The sequence below is a fragment of the Thermobia domestica genome, chromosome 3 (genome assembly GCF_964235325.1).
Source record: "Thermobia domestica chromosome 3, izTheDome1.hap1.1, whole genome shotgun sequence".
Classification (NCBI taxonomy): Eukaryota; Metazoa; Arthropoda; class Insecta; order Zygentoma; family Lepismatidae; genus Thermobia; species Thermobia domestica.
Window position 1 is genome coordinate 336,740,383 of NC_137456.1, and position 19,585 is coordinate 336,759,967.

General features: G+C 35.3%; 1 protein-coding gene across 1 annotated transcript in view; it reads left to right on the top strand.

Moving 5' to 3' along the window:
* Positions 1-19,585, top strand: part of LOC145682333 (putative cytochrome P450 301a1, mitochondrial) — a 45,974-nt gene that overhangs the window by 11,488 nt on the left and 14,901 nt on the right. The window contains exons 6-9 of the mRNA XM_081753908.1: positions 1,396-1,597; positions 4,440-4,602; positions 8,031-8,200; positions 16,118-16,196. Of these exons, the coding sequence (XP_081610034.1) occupies positions 1,396-1,597; positions 4,440-4,602; positions 8,031-8,200; positions 16,118-16,196 (614 nt within the window). The remainder of the gene's footprint in view (positions 1-1,395; positions 1,598-4,439; positions 4,603-8,030; positions 8,201-16,117; positions 16,197-19,585) is intronic.

Below are 19,585 nucleotides of genomic sequence, written 5' to 3' on the forward strand. Positions count from 1 at the left end.
AAAATTACATTATATTAAATACATCCACATATTTATTAGAACAAATAAATCAACTGACAACATTTCTTCCTTATAAGCACATCTAAGAATACATAGATTATCTGTAGTCATCATATTTGTTCCAAAATAAACATCGGACAGCTTGACAACAATATCCTTTGGGTATTTAACGATTTTGAGTAACAAAGTAAAATCTGTAGATAATGTTGCTACCACTCCCAAATTTACTGGTATTAGCCATGACATCCAAGAATTTATATTTATCCAAACTGGATTCAAAACATTCTTCATGAACATAATCAAAGTGGTTGTCAGCCGCCTAGGATGTCTCTACTTCCGTCTTATTGTGTGTTATAGAAGAAAAATCTCGTCAAGTTCTTTACCATTATCTAAACATTATCTAAAATGTTATTTGTATTATCGTAACATAGAAAGATAAAAAAAAGTAATAGCAGTGATTTTCCGTGAAAATGTATAATTTCACACTACATATCACTTAAAAGTACGTCAACTCAAGATGGATGTCTTCATAAGATGATTAATACAGACAGACTTCAAAAGAAAAGGATTTCATTCGTATTCATTTCTTGAGTTCCATTTTCTAGACTTCCATAGAGAATCTGCAGAGAACATAAATGGTTAGATAGCGACAAGCAGTTTTCCGGAATGAATTCAGAGTCTCAGCAACAGGTTCCCTTTACTCTAACCGCCTACGTAAACCGAAAATGTTAGAAAGTAACCATTTCCAGTTTACCTTAGAGTACAAAGGGCTAGAGATAGCGAAAAGTAGTCTTTTGCAATCGACTCAGCATTCTATAAAGAGTAAGCATATTTCATAGAATACGTTAACCTTCTGTTCAAACCAGAAGCGATACAAATTAACAATTTCTGGTTTCAATGTTGTCACCATACAACAAATACAGTTATGAACAGCGGCAAGTTAACTTTTGCAGTCGATTCATTGTGTGAAAGAAAGATTTTATTTTCACTCGTACCTCCCTGCTAAAACCAGAAGCAGTATAACTACACTGCTTCCGATTTAAGTATAGATCTCCAGAAATTAAAAACACTAAAAAGTAGCACCAATTTTTTCTTAATAAATTCAACGTCCCTACAATAGGTTCCACCTGTGACCTTAGAAGTGGAAGTTATAGACCTACTACATCCAGTCAATATTGAGTTGGCATAGTTTGAAAGTCTACTGTGTAAGTCACTTTTACTAAGAGTTCCTTTGGACTATGGAACCTCCTATTTATACTGTATTGTTTAAGACTTTAAACGACAAAACATCTATTACCCTGTTTTCTACTATTTCTATTACGAATTAACTCCAGTGTTCCTACCTGCAGTTTTAAAGCATATATAACTCAAGTTATGACATTTCCTTTATTGCAGCAATAGGAACTGTTGCATTAGATACAAGACTCGGCTGCTTAGATCCTAATCTGTCATCGAACTCCAAATCACAAATGATGATCAATGCAACCAAAGACATGGTGGATGCTCTTGGTGTTTTAGAATTTGGCTACAAATTTTGGAAAGTGGTCAAAACACCAACACTTAGAAAATTAGAGAAAAGTGAGAAGTTTTTCATGAGGTAAGACTTTCTTCCATCTAAATATGAACAGGTTATAGTTTGTCTTTTTCTAATTACAATTTTGGTCTGCATAGTCTTACGTAGAGTATTTTCCATGTGTTTGTCAAATTATCATAACGTTGTACCCATTTTATTCACGTACAAACAGTGAATAAGGAAATCTAAATGTTCGTGAACAAAAACCGTCCTTAATTTATTTTACATTCACGACCAACGAACGTGCCTTATTTTCAAGAGTCTTAGTCGATTAAATATTGAGAAATTAAGGCGAAATGTAATTGCAACAGGGTATTGGATAGTTCAAGTACCACAGGAAAAATAGCAAGGAAGTATAAACTTCATAATCGTTATTGCAACTGTTTGGATAGCAAATCTTTAATTCCTGCTTATAAGTACCAGCCATCTTTTATATTATACAGATTTATTTTATATAATATTAATTACGTTGAATGAGGAACTATAAAATAAACATGACATTTAATGCATCAGATAGCATCTATTTAATCTCATTGCTTTCAAAACGGTTTACACACATGCTAATTAGCATGCCCTCACCATAGCAATATTCAGAGCCATATTTATTTAGGTAATACTACTAAATATTGGAAAAGTGATAGACACTACTTAAGTAAGAGTAATCCAGACTCCATTATATTATTAGTCGAGCTATAAAATATTCTTAAAATGAACGTAATGGAAATATGCTTTAAGAATTTTGTGTGATTAGTCGCCATTATAATCATTCTCGGTATTTCCACCATAATAACTTATTTATCCTCCTAACACTTTACTGGATTATGGGAAGGGCTAATGACACTACAGGCTATGTCCACGTTTGTTGCAATAGGTTCATCATAGGTTATTTTCTACTTCGATTTAAGCCACTTGTAGATCGTACCACCTTATTTTTGAAGGTTCGAGTTGGACCAGTTGTCGGCTCATTGGCGCTTAGAATTTAATGGTTTCTAATTGAGTGAATATAACTCAATAACTAACTTAATACTAGTAATTCCTACAATTAGATTTTTCTGTCTTTAAGTATAAGAAAGATATATATTTTTCCACTACGGGAAAAAATGTAAAAGCCTTCTTATCGGAGCGCAATCTTTTGATTGGTTTGATTTTTATCCTTTCCTATCCTAAGCCGGTATTTTTATTTCATATCTCTTTTCTTCCTTATATTTTACATTACTTGCTAGGCATATTTTAATAGTGGCCTTTCTATTATATTTTTCCTCCTTCTACTATAATTAATAACGTGATTCCTCCGTCTCACAATGTGTCCAATGACCTTAACTTTTCTTTTTGAAGTAATCTTCAGTATTCTCCTTTTTGCTTTGCCGATCATTTCGAATACTTATACTTGAAATCGTATTTATCTATCTAATGCTCAGCATCCTTCTATAGCACCACATTTTGAAGATCTCTTTTCTTCGATCTTCTTTTCCTAGTGTCTATAATTCACATCCATACAACACTACACTCAATAGAGCGGAAATACAAGATGATAGTCTTCAATATATATATGGTAGGTGGAATTGCACAAGTCGTGTTGCTGAAGTAAAAAATGTTAAAAGACTACAACATACACGTAGGATTCTGGTTTAGCTTAAAGTTCTTTCAAAAATATAAAGATAAAATGATCCTAAGCAATATTACATAATCAAAAGTCCGGTATATAACATATATTTTAGAAATCATAACATATTCATCTAAAGTTCCTTTACTTCTTGTCTTGCTTTTGATACTATCAACATGGCTTCAATGCCCTATACGTTTAAGGCGTTCGGTTTGCGAAAAACTTCTTTATGTATATACGTACTTTCTCTGTCCGAGAGACACAAAATCTTCAGAACTATTTGATGGAACATATACAGAATGTAGATTGTCAAATGTTATGGATCTTGTTTATTGGCGGAGGTGAGCGATTCATCGAAATTGGTGGGAATCAACCATTTCCGGTTTTCACGCCGATCATTATAGAGAACAAATGGTAATAAATAGAGAAGCAGTAGATGTAAAGAGACCTGTTACTACTTCTTGTTTTAATATTGATCCCCGGTCTTCCTTCCAAAAACCTAACAATTACAAAATGGTTCCTTTCTGTATCGTTAACAGCACCAATTCTTGACCTTTAGAGTAGAAACTTTCAGGAACCAACCTACTTCATAGTCTCGAGTGATTTCACACAAGGTATACTACTTCGCGTTATAAGAATAAACATACACTCTTACTGAAAAGGCAATTTTCCATTTAGTGCATCTAATAGTTTTCGGAATATATCTCTTTTTTTTCTTCTTTCCATATACCCCCTACCTTTGCTTACACTAAGTGGATATTACACTAAGTGGAATTGCATTCTGTCTCCGTGCTCGTGAGCAAGAACATTATAACCAGAATTTTAAACAAAAGAAATATATTTGAATATCTACCTTCATAATCACACAATAAATTTTGAAAATCTCTTAACCGAACAGAGATCGTAACCTTCTGCGTATGTGAGCATGCTATTAAAGAAGAATAGCAACAGAGAGGCATTAAAACCACGAACGGACGTACCGGATCTGTTGTAAATTGTGGAAATCATATAAACTAAACAAAATATTGTTGTATAAATCAGCTTCCACTATTTACGCAAACGATGTACCCTTTTGCAGAAAACTAAAGTAAAAAAAAAAGTTGTGTATGTAAACAGTAATAATAATAATCATTAGTGAAGAAGATCCTTAAAGAAATATTTCTTGCTTGACCATTTCGTAAAGCTGCTTTAAGGACTTAAAATAATATTTTTATATTATTATTATATTGTCTGTATAATATATAATTTTCTTGTTGTTTTAAGGATAGCAAATGAGTATATTCAGGAAGCCCTGAAAAAGATGGAGAATATACCAAAAGACAATGAAGACGAACAAACATTGCTTCAAAAATTTCTTTCCAAGGACAAAGATCCACATGACGCTATAGTTATGGCCTTGGATATGTTGATGGCTGGCATTGACACGGTAATGAGATTTTTTAATTTCTTTTAAATAGTGTAATTCGGGGTAAAGTAAGTGGTTTCAAGGAATTTATAGTAAAGTCCTAATTTACGTATATATTTGAAACTTAATGGAAACTGTGAACTTTCAAGCTTCGAGTATAAAGTAGATGATAATACTAATAATGAAACTGAAATATAGCGAATTACCTGCTTCATCCAAAATATTGAGGTAAACTTAGTACATACATGGATTGAGGTGAGTAGGTCGAGGAACAGCTCTTCTTCCGCACGTATTTTGTATGATTCAGAAATAATATACACTTTGAACAACTATGCATAGAATTAATATTTACAATAACAACAATAGTACAGTATATACGTAATTTTTGTAGGTACAAATTTACGAATATTCTCTCAGCGCACACTTGGTAACATCGTCTACACACAAAGTGCAAATATTAGCAGTACTCGCACAATTCGTGTCAGCAAACCTAACAACTTTGGCATTATCTACTAATACATGATATAGTGCTTGCTGTGGCACTGGTAATTCAAGATACTTGGACACGTTTTTGGTTTCTGAAATATCTTTAACACATAAATCCATCCAGAGACGCTTACCTTTTCGTGTACTCAATCTCGCAACATGATCGATAAAAGGTAATTTTTCTGATCCTTGCTTATATTTTATCACTTTATCCTTGAACAGTGCCTTTTAGTGCTATGAAAGTGGGATATATCGAACTTTATCCATTTTTGCTTTTCCATCTTCCTGCTACGCGTTACGTGACATTTCATAATAGATTTATTTTCAATGTTTCCTCTCTCCTCTCGTCTTACGTGGACAATTTATTTAGCGGCTAAGTGGCAGTGGCTGTGAAGGTAGCGTGGAGGTTACTCAATGGAATGAAGAGAATGAGTCATTCTCCTGTGTTTTAGAGAGAAAATATTATGAATTACTGAAATGAATTGAATCAAACTATCATATTATTTAAATCGTAGTGTTACTTCATTTTACTTATTTTTAAGTTGAAACACGCCAAAGCGAATAGCAAATATAGATACCGCTTTCCCACTGCGCAGATCCTCATGTGCATTTCACGTGGCGCAACAAAGCTAAAATAAAACTGGTACAGTCATCTTGTCTTGCTATGTCATTATTACGAGTAGGAATGCATGCTCGTAACCATTCCCTTGAAACAAGTTTTGTTCAGGTGTGGTACGATCTTCAGGTTTCGAAGTATAAATTAAAATAGTCACGGATATGCGAAGTAAATATTTATTTTAATTAATTCAAAATCTGATGTTTATGTTTGTGCTTGGAGTTCGATCCTTTCGTAGATATGTATGGAGGTCGTGTAAGGTAGGGGATGACTGCAAGTAAAGTACAAAAGCTGAGTTAGGCTTTCAGGTTGAAGGTCAATACGGTATTGCTTGAGACATCAACAGATACAGTTTAAGAGAAGACGGCTTGAAAGAATAGAAGACCAGGATAAAGTTAATCTGGAGGAAATATCTACGTAACGAATTTGGGAAGGCGTGTTGAACGTAATTTCACATTTTTCAGGAAGAGAAAATGGGACTAACTCCGTACCAGGAACTCGATACTGTATTACAGTGTACAGTGTGGTAATTATGAACCAATGTTATTGCGGATTGGTACCATTGTAATCGCGTTTTAAAATAGAAAGCTAAAACAATCTCTTCTCAAGAACGAAGAGTAGTCAATCAAAATAAGTGAACTCAAACATGTATTGCAATAATATACGCATATGAAATGTATCACTGTAAGAATATGAATATTCATAGATATGATATTGTATTTGTAGTGCACAATTTTCTAAGGAAACAACACCTTCTAAATGTTTTATTGAGATAATGATGTTTGTTAGAATGAATAGTTTACGTTATCTACTGAGACATAGGGTAAATTCTTTTAAATCTGTCAAGAGTTTCTCAAACGAGAAACGTATGTAACCATCGATAAAAATAGGCCTTCTCGAGCAAGACCCGGTTCGTTGCCTCAAATCCAGATAGTAGACAATAGTACCGATACAACTATCTTCTACTCATCTGGCATAGGATGAAGTATATCAAGAGAAAAGTGTGTATTCAGAAATTGACTGGTCTTCGTGTTCATTATATGAAGCAAATCAGGATGAACTCAACCCACATGTTATCATAGCGCAGCAAATCTCAAAGAGCAAATGGTATCAAATAGCAAAATGGTGTGAAAAGTTAAAAAAAAATTGCAACTCGTGTGCAAATTTGGTTTGCAATATTGAAATGAAAGGACAACTTGTTTAACATTAATCGAAATTTAATTAAATAAGTACGAAGTGTACACAGTCATCTTTTACTCTGAACTCTCGAGCTGGCTTAACCCCTCCCCCCCTTATTGTTATGACATTGCTTCACCAGTATGGATGAGAGATTATAGACATCAGAGAAATGAATTATAATTTTTCCTCAACGTTTATTTAACGATAAAACATAGAAAATTATTAAGTAAAAATTGTCCACCCGTGGGCGTTTAATGTTATTGAAAATCGTGAGTGTTTCAGTGTTAAACATATTATAATTACAACATGTTGTTTCATTGTCTTTTCTACGCTATTGTGGAACATTATGTATTCAATTTATTAATTTTACCCTTTTTTCACATTTACTATTAGTGTTACTATTCAATTCACACTTTTTCTTCACAAATTCTGCAGAATTTGAAGCTTAAAATAAATAAAAGAATAGTTACGCCTGTTCTGCTTTATATACGATACATGGTCTTTTACTTTGAGAGAAGAATACAGACTGAAAGTATTTGAAAACAAAATCCTGAGGCGAATATTCCGGCCCAAAAAGGAACAGAAATGGAGAATGGAAGGAACATCATAACGAGAAAGTGTACGTTTTTTAACGTTTACACTACATTGTTGTTGTCGTTAAGTGTAGGAGACTTCAGTGAGCAGGTCATGTAACCAAAATGGGAAAAGTAGGAACATTTTCAAACCCAATCAGTAAAAAAGGTCAATTAAGAAGATCCAGGCGCAGATGGAAGAACGATATTGGGATAGATCTCGCAGAAATAGGAATACATAGTAGAAACTAACTCCAGTTGGCTAAGGACAGAGGTCAATAGAGAAAATTTGTAAATATGACATTGTATTGAGTTGAGTTGATTTTAGTTTAGCGTCCCGTTCAGCAGCGAGGCTATATGAGACGTGAACCTACTGATTAACGTGGAATCCGAACCACATGAGCTCCCGCCGGGAATTGAACCTGGGTCTCCCACGCCAAAGGCGCGTACGCTAACCGCTTAGCCACGAAGGAGCTCGAAATATGACATTGAATTTTCAGGTTTTCATATGCCATCGACCGTAATTACTTAACATTTACTAATTCCAAATGAACTTTAAATTATTGTTTTTTGTTTGTTTATCTCTTCCTGTGTAGACCTCGCACTCGTTGGCCTTCGTTTTGTATCACCTTGCAGCAAACCAAGAGAAGCAACAGAAACTGTACGACGAGATTCAAGATATGATACCTCATGGTGATCCGAAGACGATAGTAGACGCTCTAGATCAACTGAAATACCTTAAGGCATGCATAAAAGAATCAATGCGGTGAGACATTTCCAACGAAACATGACATAAGTTGTCTTCGACAATTAATAATTACTGTTATTAGTTGGTGTTGGAATCTGAAAGCGTGAGATATTGGAAACATCCAAAAATAATAAATAAGTAAATAAATAACGAAATATATTCCTAAATTTGCAAATGAATCAATTCGTTTGCCGCTGACTGCTTTGAGCTCATTCTGAAAGCTTAAGAGACCTCATTCCGGCGAAATTAAAATACCTCTAATTTTACAGTAATCATATGATATCTTCAAATAGATAAAAGATAATTTAAATGTGGAACAAGAGCGCCCTAAACAATATTATTTTGCGTGAGGTACCGTTATCACAAGTCCCTAGTGGCTTTCCGTTGTCAGCCGTTTAAAAACGCGAAAATAAATGCCGATTTTCAAAATGACTCCAAGTCAAAAGCAGATAAGTGAGTTGTATCTCATGTAAAATGATATTGTCTAAGGCGCTTTTGTTCCACATTTCGATTATCTTTTATCTATTTGAAGATATCACATATTTATTGTAAAATTAGCGGTATTTTAATTTCGCCGGGATGAGGCCTCTTAAAGAAAGAGTTGAATGGCCCAGGCGAACATAATGGTAAGCGCATTTCTGGTGAAATTGAAGTATTAGGTGGAATGGGTTGGAATCTAACCACAAAACAGAATGTAGGTAGTTTTATTTCGGAAATGTGCCTGCGGATGGTAGGGGGATATCATTTGGTATGTTCCATTTCATTGAATTGCATGGAAATCGTCAACCGTCTTCTCCAGTCTACTCGATAATTAGAAACTATGATATCATTATGTTCACGTGAGCCGCTCAGTTCTCCATGTCTTATGAATGTGTATAGTTTTAGGAAAGATATAATTGAAGATAAGATGTTGTAACGTATTGGCGATCATACATTTAGTAGTAAGGTAATGGTACGATTATTATGCATAAGATATTCTGTAGCGAAGAATAAATTATAAAGAACTGATAATATATGTAAGTATGACAATACCAGTTTGCTAACAGAATATCAAATGACCTTACACAAACACTAGCGGATCTCAGAGAACTATAATGCCATATATTGCTTTCTTCTCTACTTACCAATGCAATATATACCAGTAGCGTAGCGTGATATTCCGAAAGGGGATGCCAAAGTTAGTCATTTGTGCGATATAGTACTACTGCAAGCAGCAATATATAGCTATTCCGAATGGAATTATAGGGTTATACAAAATTTAGGAGGAAGCCCCCCTAATTGGAGGTCTAGTGGGGCATAGAGAAGCGAATGCGTGGATTACGTTGGAATTTAATAACCAATTGTCTTAGCTCCTTCTTGCCACTACCGTTGTGACGAGAAAACTAGGCTCCACTTTTGTATGAACATTGTTTCCAGTATCGCTCCCTTCATTTCTTTCTCATGGGCGGCTTTTTCCTCCACATACCACACGTCAATCTCGTTCTTTCAAATATATATATATATATATATATATATATATATATATATATATATATATATATCGTCTCTAGAAATTTGTCATCTTGGGTCCGGAACTCAGACGGAACGTGAATATGGGCCTGAGTGTATGTATCATTTGAAGATGTAAATACAAAGCACTTAAACCAACTCTGGGGGCCTGTTTCTGTATCCAGATACTGAAGTTAAGGGCGCAAATCTGTCTTCAACGTTCGTGGGATGGGTAAGACTGTTCCCATAATCCTTTCCTTTTTTTAACGATGTTCAAAATATTTATGAAGTTGAAAAAAATGCTGTGGAGGATTAGGGGAGCAGAGCTGTCTATAACATCGGCAGGAGGGCACATTTTAAGGCTTATTGTGGGGGGAGGGGGAAGAGACTCATATTACAGTAGATGAATCAGATTTCTGAGGTAAACCTGTTGTCCTCGTATATTATATACCAAATGATGTAGATGAAATAGTGGTACATATCATTATTACAACTCAGTGCCGTGAGCACATTCTGAAATTTGAATATATGCATAATAATAATTGACATGTTTCTACTTACGCATCCACAATGATCCACATTAAAATTTTAGGACATTTGTTTTATAACAATACAAATAATGACTTCCCCAAAACTATGAAAGAAAATCAATCAGGCCTATATTTGGCGCAACAATACTCTTATCTGAGCAAAATTATGATTACCACAATAGCATTATAGGAATTGTTACAGGAATTAAACAAATAGTTGAAAATAGACTACTAATAATTAATGACAATGAAATATTAAAGAATACGATTCTTTTTTAAAAATGAAACAAGTCAAAGGACATCAGTTTCCTTTGTGGCAGTCGGATAGAAATCATCATCATCACAATCTCAAATGGGATTATTGGAGGGGGACAAGATTGTAGGGAACATGTTCCCCTTATGTCCCCGAGATTTGTGCCAGTGACTGAAGGGCCCTGGCACAATCTTTGCGAGTGACGGGGAGTGGTGGCTCTCTTGTTCTACCAGATCGGTGACCGTAATTCTACAGAATGTTTTAAATTTATGCCTGTGTCTGTGAGCTCCTTTACGATGAAGATTACAATTACGATGCATTTAGTTACGATTAAGGCATAACTATTTTAATACTATTATTTACATAACCGGCATGCTTCAAAAATGCGTTGAACTAACCATTTCCGTTTTGTTCTATTTCCTTTATATTAGGGCTCGTACGTTCTTTTCAGAAACTATAGCTTAGTTCAAAGTATATACAGTTGGAAATACTTGAATATGCCAGCGTATATCTAAAGCAAATGTAGGGTTGCAAGGGACGAAAAGGAGTGAGAAGAGAAGTATTGCGCATGCGCATTCAACAGAAAGCAGACGAAAACCTCGATACTTTCAGTAGGCCTGGAAGCCCGAGGAAAATAGCATACGACAGGAGGAAAGACAGAAAATGTGCATCTGAGCGACGCGCATGCGTAGGTTCCTCTTGTCAAAGTAAGTCGAGAGAGCGCGCCAGAAGATTGCAGTGAAAATAATTGTGATAATTACAAGCAAACAATTTATATAATGAAATACGTACTTTTTCTTATTAACAGGGGATGCCGGATTTCCCTTACGCTACGCCGCTGTTATATACATGTATATGAGAATCAATTATACAGATTGGTTGTATCCAACTATATATTTAAGGTTCGTAATTTCATTATATAATTCATTTTTGTAGACCTATTTTTATGTGTTACCTACTGAAAGTACATTCTAAGTTCAGATAAATGAGAGGTATATGATTTAGTTTAGAAAGCCATTATTTCTGCTAATTAACAGTTATTTAGTGTGTGGAATTTTAGATAGAGAAAGGGACGATTGTATTGAAGAATTTCAATGGTAAGGTTTGTTGTTAAAGATAGACTTAACTTATTTCTGAGTTGCAATAAGATTACATTTTAAATTATAACTTAAATTTGTTAACATCCTCTTTTTATCTTCATAACTTTATATCATTTTGTTTTATACAATTTAGCGTGAGCTTGTATGTATCTAGATTTGAAGATCGGAAATTTTGTATATGACAGTGTAAACACTCGCCAGTAGAGGCAGCACTGCCAAGTATCGTAGCCAGGAGCGATACAATCTTAGTGAGTCCACATATTCACTTAATAATAATAATAATAATAATAATAATAATAATAATAATAATAATAATAATAATAATAATAATAAGAAGAAGAAGAAGAAGAAGAAGAAGACAGAAGCTGTTCCACGTGTATATGACCCAATTTTGCTTACCAGATAGCTCAAAAATCCATGGCACCACACAATAGCACCAATTTCTCTGTAACTATGGGTTTCCCTATTCATAAAGAATACATAGAACAATAAAATACGCATATAAAAATATATATTCATAAAAATGCATGGGACGCACATAAGCATTTGGGGGGCCCGGGCTCCCCTGGCCTCCCCAAGATCGGCGCCCTTAGCATCAGGTGCATAAGTGCTTGATGTCTCCCCTGATTCCGAATAATGGCCTGGCCGAATAATGATTTTCATTCCAAAAGGCTCCGTTGGAGAACTATTGCGGGACGCTTGATCCATTCCTCTTTCACAGCTTCCAGAGTACACTAACAGTTGGCACATGCCTCTTGCGTAAATCCCTTTCAAGTCACATGCGCTGTCAATATCCACAAAAGGGGCATTGAAGATTTCCATGTAGAGATTTCGTAGGTATCTTGTTGAAAGACATTGCCTGTATTCTAGTAGCCTTCTCCATATCCTGGTCGAATGCTACGATTGATCTTGAGGTGTGTGATGAAGCTTTGCCTTAATAGGTGCAGCCCATGTTGATCTCGTTTCCATAAATTCTTTAGCTCCTGCTCGTAAATCAATCTCAGGATGCCCTCATAACAGTAATTTAAGTTAATTTTGCAGTTCTTCTTCACCTTGTAAATCTTCAGAGTGACAGAAGCCGCCAACCACCACAAACCCTCTTGGGAAACCTTCTTTTAACCCTCACTTTTATGAACATTGAAACACTGAGCTTTTTGTTATAAAGGGCTACAACATAACCCTCGCAAAAATGACTACGTTTTGGGGCATTCTCCGCGCGGCTAGAAACTGCAAACACCTTGAAAAGTTGTGCAACTCAGTCCCCCATAAACAGTTGAATTTGGGCGTGATTTCTGACCCAAAAGAAAATACAAACACATTACACTGACACACATGCTTGATCATAGTCGGGCGAGTTCATACCGTGCACGGGGCCAAGATATCGCATTCGGCCAAATATACTTCCTTCTGTAATTTTTCGATTATGTTACAATACGATGAAATCTCACCCCTACCTATTATTTCAGCTCCAAACAGGACAAACAATGTGTTGCGTTCGAATTAGAGATCTTTTTATTAAATGTATCGTGAGATGGTAAATAAGTTCGATGGTACATTCATTTCTTTTTCTCCACCAATTTCAACACCAAGCAAGAGAATGATCTTCTAATGAGAAAATAAGTTATATTGCACCCAAATCAAATATTTTTTTTTCTACAAGAGTTTGCGGAAACATTAAAGCTCGAGGTGAATTTAAATATTTTTACCGTTCTTATCAGCGCCCTATTTCAATCCTAATAAACAAGATAATCGGTAATTTTCAAAGAAATTATACATTATATTGTATCAGAATGTAATAACTTTTTTTTACAAGAGTTAAATTGGAAAATTATTTTGGTCACATCTTATACATGTAGGGTTTATCGTACATCCTTTTATACATGACGAATTTCAAATCTAAATTTAAGGTTTATTTTCTTAGCCTGGGGGAAACAATTTTTTGTCATTAAATTGTTAAGTTCTCTTATAAGTAGATAAGTCTTGTGAACTTATTGAGGAACGAATAGACCTACTCATAAATCTCTTGAGTTGAATTTAGAAGCTTGCTTACCCTTATTTCAGTTAGTATTAAAAGCATATAGGCAGTGGCGGATCCAGGATATGATCAAGGGAGGGGCTAAACCATAATTTGCCGTTTTATCCAGTGCAAAGCAGAATTGAAGCCCATTTTATCCAGTGTAAACCTGAGCGTCAAGGGGGGGCTATAGCCCCGTAGCCCCCCCTTGGATCCGCCCTTGCATATAGGGAATAAAACTTATAATTGCACGTCACATGCAACTTGTCGTAGCAAAAAATATATTTGAAGATAATTACCTATTCCATACTACTACAATATCAAGTAATTACTTTGGCGTGGGAGACCCGGGTTCGATTCCCGGCGGGAGCTCATGTGGTTCGGATTCCACGTTAATCAGTAGGTCCACGTCTCATATAGCCTCGCTGCTGAACGGGACGCTAAACAAAAATCAACAACTCAACTCAAGTAATTACTATATGTAATAACTGCCAGAACCGTTCGTCCGTCGCACGAAAAGAATAAGGTTAGTAAATACAAAACCGGAAAATTGAATGTTCTAAATATTACTTGAATTATGTAAATTGTCCAATTCTCCTTGAGGAGCGTAAAAACTCTGAAAGATGTGTTCCCGTATTTTTAATAGAGTTTTTATACAGAATTTTACAATTCTAACTGAACCGAACTCTCATATTCTGAATTTCATGAATATAAAATCAGATATTTAATTAGTTAAGCGTTTGACACCGTTTCCGTCTTCAGAAGCAGAATGTTTGATTACGATGAAACACATTTTCACTGGTTTGGAACGAAAATTTTATATTCTGAGTCTCATTTCCCTAACTTCAGGGAATCGTGAGATACTTATTTCTTAGCTACAAAAATGAAATCATCCTTATCCCTCTCCGCAACGGATACTTATTTCAAAAAATCCTTTCTTAACCTTAGCTTCCTTGATAAAATGGGTTTTCTGTCCTACTTTTAAGTATCTAGATATAGTAGATCTGTAGTAATTTGATGAGTAGGGAAGTAAACGAGACGATATGTATAATTCGAAACCAGACCAGACACGAAATTTTACATGTCTCGTGGGCAATACTAATTCACCCAAGTCTCAGATCTTAAACATTGTTTTAGTTGTGCATAATACATAGTATGCAAGTATAAATTTAAGAAGTGACTCTACGAACATAATTATTACATTTATCAGCGTTTAAGGGCATGCAAGTCATAACAGAATGCACTTCAATAACTAGGAATGCAATGGATATACTCGATTGCAATGAAATGAGCTGAGCGAGCTTAAGCTACGTAATCAGTTTATTGTGACTTTTTAAAACATTTGTCTTTGATCGTTTGCGGCAATTGAAATGTTGCGAATTCAGTCACTGGCGTTTCAGGAATAGTTTTAGTCTCGAGAACTCTTTGTTTTATTAGTTTCTTTTTTTGTTGAATCTTTGGAATGTCGGTGCGTCCATGTGATGATATAGTCAATAATTTTTCACCAAAGAAATTGTTGCCTAATTTTGGTTAATTGTTCGCAAATTCTTGAGCGACCTTCTTGACATCCGTAGACTTTAATTTACTTTTAGATGGTATAGTATATGGTTTTATTGGTAAAATAGGAATGTATTTCACTATTTGAGACATGTCTACAAATTTTGTTATTTTGTTATGATTGTTCAAGAAATCTTTTTTTGGCGCCTTTCTGTATGAAAAAAAATAAAATTAAAAATTATACTTAACTTTATTTTAAATATCGTTTTTCGGTGATTATTCCTCGATGGTACATCGGATTTTTGATTTCGACCTATGTTGTCACTCAGCACGACATACTCTATCAGCGTGGTAAGTTTGGTTGAGATCGGCCAAACGGTCTAGGATTAAGCGTTTTTCGGTGATTATTCCTCGATGGTACATCGGATTTTTTATTTCGACCTATGTTGTCACTCAGCACGACATACTCTATCAGCGTGGTAAGTTTGGTTGAGATCGGCCAAACGGTCTAGGTTTAAGCGTTTTTCGGTGATTATTCCTCGATGGTACATCGGATTTTTTATTTCGACCTATGTTGTTACTCAGCACGACATACTCTATCAGCGTGGTAAGTTTGGTTGAGATCGCCCAAACGGTCTAGGAGGAGTTCGCGGACAACCAAACGGCTAACCGGAGTATAAGAGCTTCGCTCGCTCAGCTCAATCAATATAATATTTGTTAAATATTTTTATACCACACACTTTGTGGACTTCTCATAATGACAAAGGATTCTGATAGCTTCTAAATGGAATTAAGAAGACAATCTCGACATAAATTTTGTAGACTTCATAAATTTACAGGACAAAGGCGAGACTAGAAAGACTTTTTCGACAATCGAGACGACTCTTCTTCAAAGTTGACAAGACGAGACCAGAAATACTCCCGTGCACAACACTATTGATAATTATATATTCTAGCGGTAGTAGTTTGATAAGCAACTCACTATAATGTTTATATAATTGTATAGACTTAAAGAAACTAAAATATTAAAACTATTCTCTTTTTGTACTGTAGGCTTCTACCTGTCATAAGTGTTGTAGCAAGAATTGTTCCAACGGATGTAGTCTTATCTGGTTATCATGTACCGAAAGGAGTAAGTATCATTTTAGTTATACAAACATTTAACTATCGCAGTTCTTGAAAGGTATTTGATCTTAAAAGTTTCGTATTCTCAAGTTATTTATAGGTACGTTTAGAAGTTTTACGTGGCCACTTTTCTCATTTGCAGCCAAGACGATATCAAATATGTCAAATGTTGGTTTCAGCAGAGATAATTTACCAAATTTTGGGCGGGGTTCTTTATCTCTTTATTCTCGTAAGCTATCTTTAATCTCTTTTCTACGCTTTCCTCTTCTTTTACTGATACTTTCAAAATTCCCCGGTCGTTGTGGATTCAGTTTGCTGTTTCTTGTTTGAGAACAAACTGTTGGTGTTTCCTCTGGAACCAAACGATACAGATGCAACTTCCAAACACATCAACTTTTTCAGCCAGATAAGATTAATGATTTGCAGATAGAACTGTTTTGTACCTACAGTTACGAATATGTAACGGCATCCATTAGAAACTTGGACAATCCTTTGAAAAAGAACATTTTGAAAGAATTGAATGGTTTTATGAAAGAAAAGCTTAAGGTTAGCATTCAGGAGAACCCCAATGTTGTCGAATTTTTCAACATCTACACAGATAATATTCCGACTGAGTACAAAGTTTGCCCATGGTCTCTCTCTAGATAAGGAAAACTTTGAATCAATGGGTTAGGGGACGTTGAATAAATGGAAGTAAATGTACTGCAAAAATACTGTCAATCTACGTTGAGCACGATTGGAAAAACACTTCGTTGGAATTTCGCCCCGAATCACTCCTCATATCATCAAGGTATGAATAAATCCTGGAGAAAAGGAAGACAAAATTATCACCTTTACATGTTTTGGACCTATTTTACCTTAATAAATTTGAATCCTTATCTGTACATATTAGTACTTGGTGTTTCACGTACAACCGTCCCAATCGGACATAAGTATTTATTTTGTCTGTTCTTTTACATTGTTAGTGTTCGTGCTCCGATTGTGCTACGAATAATTCAGTTTAATGATTCCAGGATACCGCCCAGGTTAGTAAATGCTGACTTCTGACCGTTTCTGGTAGTGATCGTGTGTTTTTCTTCGACAATGATATATTCAGTGAAAGAAACAATATGTTTTGTTGAGGTATAGCTAGTTTCGAGTTGGTTTCATTGTGATAACCAGGATATTTTGGTAGGATGGAGTGGCTCTTGACTTCTGAGAATTGAAATAACCCTATCTGTGGTCTAAAGGTTTTTTAATAGCATATCCCCCTATTTCCGTCCAGTCACAACTTGACTGGAGCTCGTAACTAAAATTGTTCAAGAACAATTCCAAGATGTCAGTACATCTATGAAGATTACTATTCAGAATTTTATTATAAAAGTTCAAGTGGATGTTACATGCTCAATGCCAAATTTAGAATGTGATTTGGCGTGCAAAAAGATGACTAGAAGTGGAAGACATGTTGAGCACCTGTTGTAATGCTGTTTCATATTGTTTGTTTGTAAAATAAAGTGCAACGTGATCTCTTGTTAACTTGTTTGATATGTGTTCACTGTATTGCGTACAAGGTGTTCCATTTACAACACAATCCAGAGTTGGCGAGGGAGGAAGTTGGACGGTATAAAGTGAAAACTGGAAGTGGTACATGTCTAAGCGATGTGCCAAATTTAAATCTTGTCCAAGTAATTTTTTTTAAAACTTAGAGATACCAAATGGAGCTCATTAGTGTACATGAGATAACGAAAAGTGTAAATAGAAATAATTGAATGGTACTGTTACTTTTGCTCTAACGCCAACCACTGCGAAGTTAAGACTGTTTCTTTGCTTGTATCATTGTAAGTAATTTTCTAACAGAAAATTGTCTAGGCGCATGCAAAGCACATTGAGATCGAGCTAATCTCTGAAAAACGAAGCACACATTCATTGGCAACAATTTTAATGGCCGTCATCTGGAAAGAACTTTCCATTAGTAATGGCACTATGTTTAGGGTGCTGAGTAAATGCCAAGAAAAAGGACCTGAGGCAGATCAACCCAAAACTTGTAGACCACGCACAGCAACAGGCAAGGTAACAACGGTGACAGTGTTCGCATCAGTCAGTAAAGAGAAGCACGCATAGTGTATCCCGAGAAAGTATTGTTACTCGCACCTCGATCATGCGTATTATTTCACTGAATAAATGATAACCTTATTAACTGCAATGCAACTAATGCTTTGTGTTAAAAGACCTAGAGTAGTAGGCCCCGGCGTATGGCTCGCCGAGTCAGCAAAAATTTTCTCGATTCTGATTGGCTGAGAGAGGTCACGTCGTAACGTTAGGCCCCGCCCACGCGGGAAATTCAAATTTTCAGGTCACGTGGTATGACGTCATGAGTCACCCTGCGGGGAAATCCCTCACCAGAGATTTTTGAAATTTGTTCCCTTTTACGGGTAAGATGAGTACTTTGATACTTGATTCTGATTGGTTGACAAATGTCACGTGATCTTAGACCCCGGGATATTTGAAATTCGTTCCCTTTTACGTGTAAGATGAGTGCTTTGGTACCTCGATTCTGATTGGCCGACAGAGGTCACATGATCTTAGACCCGCCACACGGTGAACAGATTACATGGTATAACGTGGGAAAACCCCTCACTCATTTGTTTCCATTTTACGGGTAAGATGATTGCTTTGGTACCACGATGTTGATAGGTTGATAGAAATCGCATAATCTTACACCCCCACCCCAATGCTACACATTCAGAGTGCTATGACGGCGATCCACCCTAGACCTGGATTTTAGAATTTTGTTCCCTTTTATGGTTATCCTTGAAGTTCCCATGGAGGGTTCAACCTCCTCTTAAATAACCTTTTTGGTATCATGATATTGTACTGAAGTTTACATTAAATATTATCATTCTCTTTGGCAGATAAGATGATTACCAGCTTTCTTACCTTGATGGAGATCCTGTCCTTGAATTAGTAGCCTATGTCTCTGGAAGTAACAATGGTGAAAGAGGGGTCCATCGTTGTCGCTTGTAGATTTCTTATAACACATTGTTGTGAGTTTAAGCGATTTTTTAAACGCTCAGTAAGCGCTTCATTAATGGAAACAGTGTTGCCAGATTTTTTCTTACCTAAACTGCTCCGATTCTTTTCGAAACTGTTCCGCAGAGTGCAAGAAATTTTAAACTAAATTTTTTTCGAACTAAAAAATGTAACAAAAATTTCAAACAAAAAATTTTCGAACTAAATATTTTGAAACAAAAATTTCAAAAAAAATTTCGAACTAAAAAAATTAAACAAATTTTTCGAAAAAAAAAATTTAAACAAAACTTTCGAACTAAATTTTCAAATCAAAAAAATTTTCGAACTATTTTTTTTAAAATTTTCGAACCCAAAAAAAATTCGAACTAAAAAAATTAAAAATTTTTC